This window comes from Odocoileus virginianus, chromosome 6, assembly GCF_023699985.2.
Source record: "Odocoileus virginianus isolate 20LAN1187 ecotype Illinois chromosome 6, Ovbor_1.2, whole genome shotgun sequence".
Lineage (NCBI taxonomy): Eukaryota > Metazoa > Chordata > Mammalia > Artiodactyla > Cervidae > Odocoileus > Odocoileus virginianus.
Genome location: NC_069679.1, coordinates 32,568,400 through 32,578,996, shown reverse-complemented (window position 1 = coordinate 32,578,996; position 10,597 = coordinate 32,568,400). Strand labels below are relative to the sequence as shown.

The 10,597-nt window shown below is 38.5% G+C and overlaps 1 protein-coding gene across 1 annotated transcript in view; it reads left to right on the top strand.

Moving 5' to 3' along the window:
- L2HGDH (L-2-hydroxyglutarate dehydrogenase) overlaps positions 1-10,597 on the top strand; it is a 49,046-nt gene that overhangs the window by 2,171 nt on the left and 36,278 nt on the right. The window contains exons 2-3 of the mRNA XM_020900977.2: positions 3,650-3,765; positions 4,766-4,917. Coding sequence (XP_020756636.2) covers positions 3,650-3,765; positions 4,766-4,917 — 268 coding nt within the window. The remainder of the gene's footprint in view (positions 1-3,649; positions 3,766-4,765; positions 4,918-10,597) is intronic.

Sequence of the window (10,597 nt, the reverse complement as noted above, 5' to 3'; positions counted from 1 at the left end):
CCTTTGTTATTTAATAGAGTTTAAAATTTTTCTCTGTGAAGTTCTTTTCTTTAGGTTAATTCTTAGATTCCCTTATTGCTTTGTTGCTGTGATAAATAGTATCTTATTTTATATTCTTTCAGCTGAGTTTTACTTATATAGAATATGCTTTTTTTGTATTTCTTATCCAGTTTTGGGGATTTCCCTGGTGGCTCAGATGGTAAAGCCTCTGCCTGCAATGCAAGAGACCTGGGTTCAGTCCCTGGGTTGGGAAGATCCCCTGGAGAAGGAAATGGCAACCCTCTCCAGTATTCTTGCCTCGGAAATTCCACAGACAGAGGAGCCTGGCGGGCTACAGTCCATGGTGTCACTAAGAGTCGGACATGATTGGGAAACTAACACTTTATCACTATAGGGCCTTCCCAAGTGGCTCAGTGATAAAGAATCAATCTGCCTGCCAAGTAGGAGACATGAGTTCAATCCCTGAATTGGAAAGATCGCTTGGAGAAGGAAATGGCAACCCACTCCAGTATCCTTGCCTGGGAAATTCAATGGACAGAGGATCCAGTCCATGGGGTCACAAAAGAGACAGACATGACTTAGCGACTAAACAACGCCAACATCCAGTTTTGGAACGTGTGTCATAGGTCTTTCATAAAATGAGTTAGGGAGTTTTCAGCTTTTTAAATTTTTCTGGAACATCTTCAATGATAGAGATTATCCATTCCTCGAAATTTTGGTAAAATTTACACACGTCTGTGTGTGTTTAGGTGGAAAGCTTTTGATAACTAATTTATAGCAATTGATTCAAAACTTCTATTTCTTCTTGTCTCACTAATTTTGCTTGAGTCACTCACCCCATTTCATCTACATTATCACATTTATTAGTACAAAGATCTTCATGATGTTCTTTACGTTTAAGATCATTGTCATGTCTTTACATGTTTTTCCTTATTCTGTTTTATTTATTTGTGTCATCTCACTTTTTTCCTCATTACTATTGCCAGAGATTTGTCTACTTTATAAAAGGATTTTTCTTCTTTGTTATATTTTGTTATATATATGTTCGTTTTATATATTACGTATCTTTATATATTTGTTTTTCCTTATTGTATTTAACTTCTTGAGTTGATAACTCATTAAATTTTGGTACAGTAGTATTTTTAGAAGTGTCTGTTGCATGTTAAAGTTCCTGTAGCCTTTTTTATCTAAGAATATCTTTATTGAATCCTCATATTTAAATGATACAGTTTAACTGTAGGTTAGAAATCCTTTTTTTCTTCTTGAAACTACCACGTCATTGACTTCTTGTTTTTTTTTTTTTTTGGTTGTTTTTGTTTTGTTTTGTATTGTTTTTGGCTTCTTTTGTTTGTTTGTTTGCTTTTTGTGTTTTGCCTACAACGTGCAGCATGTGGGACTTTATTTCCCCAACCTGGGATGGAACCCTCACCCTCTGTATTAGCAGTGCAGTCTTAACTACTGGACCACCGAGGAAGTAGCTCTATTGACTTATGGATTTCATTGTCACAAGTTAGAAATCTGATGTCAAGTGAATTCATGTTTTTAAAAAAATTTTTTTTTCTTATTTTGGAGCATAGTTGATTAACAATGTTGTGTTAGTTTCAGGTATACCGCAAAGTGATGCAGTTATATACATACGTGTATCTGTTCTTTTTCAAATTCTTTTTCCATTATCTTATTACAGAATATTGAGCAGAGTTCCCTATAGGTCCTTGCTGGTTATCTATTTTAAATATTGCGTGTGTACCTGTCAATCCCAAACTCCCAATATATCCCTCCCCCAACCCAGCTTACGCTTTGGTACCATAAGTTCATTCTCTGTCCTTCTATTTTGTAAATAAGTTCATTTGTATCATTTTTTTAGATTGCCCAATTGCAATGTATGATATTTGTCTTTATCTGACTTATTTCTCTTAGTATGATAATGTTCAGGTTCATCCATGTTGCTGCAAATGGCATTATGTCTTCTTTTTAATGACTAATATTCCATAGTATATATGCACCGCATCTTTGTCCATTCATTTGTTGATGGACATTTCAGTTGCTTCCATGACTTGCTATTGTAAACAGCTCTGCAGTGAACACTGGGGTGCATGTATTCTTTTGAACAATGTTTTTCTCCACATATGTGCCAAAGAGTGCAGTTGCTATACATGTAGTAAGCACATGTTTAGTTTTTTAAGAAAAAGGCCATACTCTTTTTCCAGAGTGGCTGTACTATTTTACATTCCTACCAGTAATGTGTGAATTGATCCAGTTCTTCTCATCTTCATCAGCATTTGGTGTTATCACTTTTTAAAAAAAAAAGTCATTCTGATAGGGGTGTAGTGATATCTCACTGTAGTTTTAGTTTGCATTTCCTTAATGACTAAAGGTATTTTTCATGTACTTATTTGCCATGTTTATATCTGTCTTCTTTGATGAAATGTTTGTTTGTATCTTTTGCCCATTCTCTAAATGACTTGTTTATTTCAAGAATTGAGTCCTTTGTCATATACATGGTTTGCAAGTGTTTTCTCCCAATTTGTTCATCTTCTTATCCCCTTAACAGAATCTTTTGCAGAGCAAAAACTTTTAATTTTGATGAAGTCCAGTTTATCAATTTTTTGCTTTTATGGGTTATGCTTTTGATGTGAACACTTCAAGTTCCTAGCCCTAGATACCTAGCCATAGATACCAAAGATTTTCTCCTGTGTTTTCTTCTTAAAGTTTTATTGTGAATAGTTGCAGATATTTAAAAACTAAATTTTTTGGCTAGAATAATAGCATTGTGTGTGTTTTAAAGAGCTCTTTTAGAAATAACATATTGCATATTTACAGATGATGTTTAGAATTTAGATTGAAATAATATAATGCAAGAGGGAGTAAAAAAAACAAGTGGGGTGAAAAAGTGAAGTTGGGCATGTTCCTATAAAACCTAGATTTGTTGACCATGAGGTCAACGCTAATGGTAATTTTTTAAGCTTCTCACTGTGGAGTTAGACTATACATACACTTTCTAATTTTTTAAATAATTGTGTAATCAGCGTTATCGTGACTAAAATTGGTTCTGAGCCCATTTCTGGACCACTTATTTCCTTAAGGTTTGATTTTTTCACTGTTTCCTTCTAAGCAGAATAAAAGAATTATGACTTTTTGCACACTAAGGTGTTAAAGACTTAATATTAACTTGTCCTCAAAAATACTGCCCTTGAGGGACTTCCTGGTGGTGCAGTGGTTGAGACCCCATGCTTCCAAGGCAGGGAATGTGGGTTAGGTCCCTGGTTGGGGACCTAAGATCCCACATGCTGTGCAATGTGGCCAACTCTCCACCTGCAAAAACCCAGAAACAAACAGAAAAGCACAAAAGAATACTGCACTTGAATTTTTGACACTTAGTAGGGGAGAGTGTGATACTTAACCGAGTAACTACTGATGGAGCCAGCTTCTGCAGAGTATAATGGAAACTTAGAGAAGCTTGGGCACCCAGCCATTTTGCCTGCTGGCTGTAGCTGATTAATTTTTAAAGCCAAATATCACAAAGTCCAGTAAACATTTGATTTTAATGATTACTAATTAATAGTTTAGTTGTTCATTGGTGATGAAAATGCGAAGTTTGATAAAATCTATTGTAAACATGTGTTACTTTAAAGATGGCTTTCTTTTAAAGCTCATTTGATATAGTCATTATTGGTGGCGGAATTGTGGGGCTTGCCTCTGCCAGAGCACTCATCCTGCGACATCCAGCACTTTCCATTGGTGTTCTGGAGAAGGAGAAAGATTTAGGTATGTATGTTATCATGTTGCTTAACCCAAACACCTGTGAGCAAACTCTGGGAGATGGTGAAGGACAGGGAAGCCTGATGTACTACGGTCCATGGGGTTGCTAAGAGTAGGACGTGACTGAGCAACTGAACAACGATAAACCTGAACACCTGCTCATGTTGTCAGTTCTGCATCTTTAAATCTAAATGTCAATGCTAGTGTCCCAGTCTGGATTCTTCAAAAAGCAGAGCCTGGGACTAGAACTTGGATATTGGATATTGGATATGGGCTTCCCTTGTGACTCAACTGGTAAAGAATCTGCCTGCAATGAGGGACACCTGGGTTTAATCCCTGGGTTGGAAAGAGCCCCTGGAGAAGGGAAAGGATACCCACTCCAGTATTTTGGCCTGCAGGATTTCATGGACTATATTAATCCATAGTGTTGCAGAGTCAGACATGACTGAGTGACTTAAAAAAAAAGATGATCTGTGAGGTTATCCAAGGAAGCAGTAGTCAGTGGGTAGGGAGAATAAACAGGGAAGGAGGGAAGACTTTGTGAAGGTGTGTTATCCAGGTTGAAGCTGTGAGCTTGATTCCACTGAGACATCTGAGAAACCGCCTAATGTTTCCCAGGATTGTGCTCATGTGCCCTTCAACTTCTGCCCCTTTGTTTGAGGATTGTGCCTAGGGATGTTGAGTCCTTCTGCTCCCAAAGACTAGAGAACACCCTGGGGCAAAAGGCAGAGAGCCATAGTGGGCCCTTGAGGTGGGTTGCTGGTGGTGAGGGCTGGGTTTGTACCCCAAAGTCATAGCTGAAGTCAGAGATGGGCTGAGGGACCTGACACAGACACTGGTTGGCTGCTGGGGGAGCTACAAGTGCCCTGACCAGAAGAACAAACTCAGGCAGAGTTTTAAATAGTGGTCTCTAATAGCTTCAACTCTAACTGTATTCCCCCACTTCTTGGGTTTTGAATGAGTCGTGTATGTACTTTCTCTTAAATGTATTTCTCTTGTTCCATAGCTATTCATCAGACCGGACATAACAGTGGTGTCATACATAGTGGGATTTATTATAAACCTGAATCTCTGAAAGCTAAATTATGTGTGCAAGGCGCAGCCCTCATCTATGAGTACTGTAACCAAAAGGGAATTTCCTACAAGCAATGTGGCAAGGTATGGCATTTTACTAGGGCCTTGACTTATTTATAAATAGTATTTTCTTAGTAATCTTAAATGTTGATTTAAAAAAATACCTGGCTTTTCTTTCTTTGTATCCATGTAATTTGCAAAATCTAGATGTTTCATGTAAATGGGGTCCTGCAAAATGTTCTTTTTTGTGATTGGCTTCTTCTACTTAGTGTAGTGTTTTCAGAGTTCATTCATCTTGTAGCGTCAGTCAGTACTTCATTCGTCTTTGTATTCTATTGGATCGATATACCACATTTTGTTTATCCATTTATCAGTTGATAGACATTTGGGTTGTTTCCACTTTGGGGCTACTGTGAATAATGCTGCTTTGGACATTCATGAACAAGTTTTTGTATGGACCTATGTTTTCCTCTCTGTCAGGTATATACCTAGGAGTAGAGTTGCTGGGTCATACAGAAACTATATGTTTAATATTTTGAAGAAGTGCCAAACTATTTTCCAAAGTGCTGTACTATTTTATATCCCCATCAGCAATTAATGAGGATTCCAGTATCTCCATATCCTCATGAACACCAGTTATTGTCTGCTTTATTTTAGCCATCCTAGAGGATGTGAAGTGCTATGTCACTGTGGTTTTTATATAATTAAACTTAGTAATTAATAATGTTAAGCATCTTTCATGTACTTACTGGCCATTCATTTATCTTTGGAGAGATACCTATTCAGATCTTTTGCTCATTTTAAAATTGAGTTATTTGTCTTTTTATTGTTGAGTTGTGTTATTTATATATTCTGAATATAGTCCCTTATCAGTTATATGTTATTTACTAAAATACTACTAAAATATTAAAATATTTTTATTTTTAAAATAAAATAATAGTAATGATGATATTTAAAATATTGCTAAATGTTTTCTCCCATTCTGTAGATTTTCTTTTTACTTTCTTGAGGATATCCTTTGAAGCAGAGAAACTTGATTTTGATGAGTGTAGTTTATCTTTTTTTTTTTCTTTTGTTGCTTGTACTTTTAGTGTCATATCTAAGAAATCATTGCCAAACCTTAGATCATGAAAATTTGCTCCTAATTTTCTTCTAATATCAAAGCCTTAACTCTGATATTTAGATCTTTAGTCCCTTTTCCTCCCCCAGATGAGTTGGTTTAATTCTGAGCAGTACAGAATTGGAGCTAGAACAAAGACTGAAGAAGACTTTGGATTCTAGGCTGGGTTTACTCTGACCTCACAGCTAAGGTGGAAATGGCTAAATGAGAAGAACTAAAGAGAAGATGAGCCGCTGTATGATTTCATTTTTTTAAACCTTAACAAAAGTTTGTTTTTAAATGTGTAGCAGGCTTCATCAAGACAGCACTTCATTCTAAGTCTAGGTGGCAATAGACATTATGGCAGGGAATCAGGAGTGGAATTAAGGATTACCATTGCCTCCAGCACAAAGAACAGCTTCATTTTTTTTTTTTTCTTTTTAATATGTATTTTTATTTTTTGACTGCACTGGATCTTAGTTGCAGCATGTGGGATCTAGTTCCCCCACCAGGGGTCGAACCCAGGCCCCCTGCATTGGGAGAGCAGAGTATTAGCCACTAGAGCACTAGGGAAGTCCCTAAAAGTGGTCTTTTGTTTTGTTTTGTTTTGTTTTCCCTGGCTGCACTGCGTCTTCCTCAGCTCACAGGCTTAGTTGCCCTGTAGCATGTGGGATCTTGGTTCCCCTTCCCTGACCAGGGATCAAACCCACATCCCGTGCATTGGAAGGTGGATTCTTAACCACTGGACTACCAAAGAAGCCCCCCAGCTTACTTTTTGACAGATTTCTTAATTCTAACTTTCTCCAGGAGGGCCTTCCCTGCAGCCTTTGCTTTTAGCTTCTCCAGTTTCTTTTGCCTCTCTCTCGCTCTTTGGGCGAGCTGTGTCTTTGTTGCGGTGCTCTGGCTTTCGGGGCAGGGTGGACACTTCTCTAGTTGCCATGCGTGGATTTAATTGCCCCACGGCATGTGGGATCCTGGTTCCCCCACCAGGAATTGAACCCCCGTCCCCTGCTTTGCAAGGCAGATTCTTAACCACTGGACCACCAGGGAACTCCCCTTCTGCTTCTCTTTTTGTTGCTGCTTGAATGCCCCATCATCTTCATCCAGCTCCTTGGTCTGCTTCAGGTGCTTCTTACCACCTTTGCAGCTGGCCTACTGCCCCTTCCCCAGACCCTGCCACCAGAAGTAAAGCTCCCACCCCACCCCTACACGTGTTCTGCCAGTGTGGGTTCATTTTTTAATGAATTGTGGTATATGATGTCAGGAGGGGGTCTAACTTCATTCTTTTGCATGTGGATATCCATTTGTCTCAGTGCCATTTGTTGAAAAAAGTGTTCTTTTTACAGTACTTTGTTTTGGCACCTGCATCAAAAATCAGTTGAGCATAAATGTAAGAAGGTGTATTGAGGGTTCTCAATTCTATTCCACTGACGTGTGTTTGTCCTTATGCCAATACTGTTTGTCAGTATCTCCAAAAGGGCAGCTGATATTTTTGATAGAGATTATACTGAATCTATAGATCAATTTGGGGAGTGCTGCCATCTTAGCAATATTTAATTTTACAAAACATGAAATTGGGATGTCTTCCCATTTATGTTAATTTTCTTTAATTTCTTTCAACAATATTTTTTATTTTTCATTGTACAGTTCTTGCATTTCTTTTGTTAATGTTATTCCTTGATATTTTATTCTTTCTGATGCTTTTGTGAGGAAAATTATTAATTTCAGTTGAGTTTATTCACTGCTAATGTATAGAATAGGATTGATTTTTACATATTGATCTTTATCCTTCAACTTTGTTGAACTCATTTCTTAGTCTAATCGGTTTGTGTGTGTGTGTGTGTGTGTGTGTGTGTGTGGTGTGTATCCTTTAGGACTTTAAACATGCAGAATCATGTCATCTACACATAAGATAGTCTTACTTTTATAAACTGGGTATTTTTTTTCTTTCCTAATTTACCCGGGTTCAGTTCAGTTCAGTTGCATAGCTGTGTCCGACTCTTTGCGACCTATTGGACTATAGCACACCAGGCTTCCCTGTCCATCACCAACTCCCAAAGTTTACCCAAACTCATGTCCATCGAGTCAGTGATGCCATCCAACCCTCTCATCCTCTGTCGTCCCCTTCTCCTCCCGCCTTCAGTCCTTCACAGCATCAGGGTCTTTTCCAGTGAGTCAGCTCTTCACATCAGGTGGCTAAAGTATTGGAGTTTCAGCTTCAACATCAGTCCTTCCAAGGAATATTCAGGACTGATTTCCTCTAGGATGGACTGGTTGGCTCTCCTTGCAGTCCAAGGGACTCTCAAGAGTCTTCTCCAACATCACAGTTCAAAAGCATCAGTTCTCTGGTGCTTAGCTTTCTTTATAGTCCAACTCTCACATCCATACATGACCACTGGAAAAACCATAGCTTTCACTACACGGACCTTTGTTGGCAAAGTAATGTCTCTGCTTTTTAATATGCTGTCTAGGTTGGTCATAGCTTTTCTTCCAAGGAGCAAATGTCTTTTAATTTCATGGCTGTAGTCACCATCTGCAGTGATTTTGGAGCCCCCCAAAATAAAGTCTGTCACTGTTTCCATTGTTTCTCCATCTATTTGCCATGAAGTGATGAGACCAGATGCCATGATCTTAGTTTTCTGAATGTTGAGTTTTAAGCCAACTTTTTCACTCTCCTCTTTCACTTTCACCAAGAGGCTCTTTAGTTCCTCTTCACTTTCTGCTATAAGGGTGGTATCATCTGGATATCTGAGGTTATTGATATTTCTCCTGGCCTTCTTGATTCCAGCTTGTGCTTCATCCAGTCTGGCATTTCACATGATGTACTCTGCATGTAAGTTAAATAAGCAGAGTGACAATATACAGCCTTGATGTACTCTTTTCCTATTTGGAACCAGTCTGTTTTTCCATGTCCAGTTCTAACTGTTGCTTCTTGATCTTCGTATAGATTACTCAGGAGGCAGGTCAGGTGGTCTGGTATTCCCATCTCTTTAAGATTTTTACACAGTTTGTTGTGATCCACCCAGTCAAAGGCTTTGGGGTAGTCAATAAAGCAGAAGTAGATATTTTTCTGGAACTCTCTTGCTTTTTCAATGATCCAATGGATGTTGGCAATTAAATCTCTGGTTCCTCTGCCTTTTCCAGCTTGAACATCTGGAATTTCATGGTTCAAGTAGTATTGAAGCCTGGCTTGGAAAATTTTGAGCATTACTTTGCTAGCATGTGAGATGAGTGCAATTGTGCAGTAGTTTGAACATTCTTTGGGATTGCCTTTCTTTGGGATTGGAATGAAAACTGACCTTTTCCAGTCCTGTGGCCACTGCTAAGTTTCCACATTTGCTGGCGTATTGAGTGCAGCACTTTCACAGCATTGTCTTTTAGAATTTGAAATAGCCTAATTGGAATTCCATCACCTCCACTAGCTTTGTTCGTAGTGATGCTTCCTAAGGCCCGCTTGACTTCTCATTCCAGGATGTCTGGCTCTAGGTGAGTGATCACACCATCCTGGTTATCTGGGTTATGAAGATCTTTTTTGTGTAGTTCTTCTGTGTATTCTTGCCACTTCTTATTATCTTTTGCTTCTGTTATGTCCATACCATTTCTGTCCTTTATTGTGCCCATGTTTGCATGAAATGTTCCATTAGTATCTCTTATTTTCATGAAGAGATCTCTAGTCCTTCCCATTCTATTGTTTTCCTCTTACTTCTTTTGTTGATCATTGAAGAAGGCTTTTTTTAATCTCTCCTTGCTATTCTTTGGAACTCTGCATTCAAATGGGTATATCTTTCCTTTTCTCTTTTACCTTTAGCTTCTCTTCTTCTCTAAGCTATTTGTAAGGCCTCCTCAGACAACCATTTGGCTTTTTTGCATTTCTTTTTCTTGGGGATGGTCTTGATCACTGCCTCCTGTACAATGTCATGAACCTCCATCCATAGTTCTTCAGGCATTCTGTCTATCAGATCTAATCCCATGAATCTGTTTGTCACTTCCACTGTATAATTGTAAGGGATTTGGTTTAGGTCATACCTGAATGGTCTAGTGATTTTCTGTACTTTTTTCAATTTAAGTCTGAATTTGTCAATAAGGAGTTCATGATCTGAGCCACAGTCAGCTCCCAGTCTTGTTTTTGCTGACTGTATAGAGCTTCTCCATCTTTGGCTGCAAAGAATATAATCAATCTGATTTTGGTGTTGACCATCTGGTGATGTCCATGTGTAGAGGCTTCTTTTGTGTTGTTGGAAGAGGGAGTTTGCTATGACCAGTGTGTTCTCTTGACAAAAGTCTGTTAGCCTTTGACCTGCTTTGTTTTGTACTCCAAGGCCAAATTTGCCTGTTACTCCAGGTATCTCTTGACTTCCTACTTTTGCATTCCAGTCCCCTATAATGAAAAGGACATCTTTTTTGGGTGTTAGTTCTAGAAGGTCTTGTAGGTCTTCATAGAACTGTTCAACTTCAGCTTCTTCAGCATTACTGGTCAGGGCATAGACTTGGATTGCTGTGATACTGAATGGTTTGCCTTGGAAACGAACAGAGATCATTCTGTTGTTTTTGAGATTACATCCAAGTACTGCATTTCAGACTCTTTTGTTTACGATTATGGCTACTCCATTTCTTCTAAGGGATTCAGTAGTAGATAGAATGGTCATCTGAGTTAAACTCACCCAC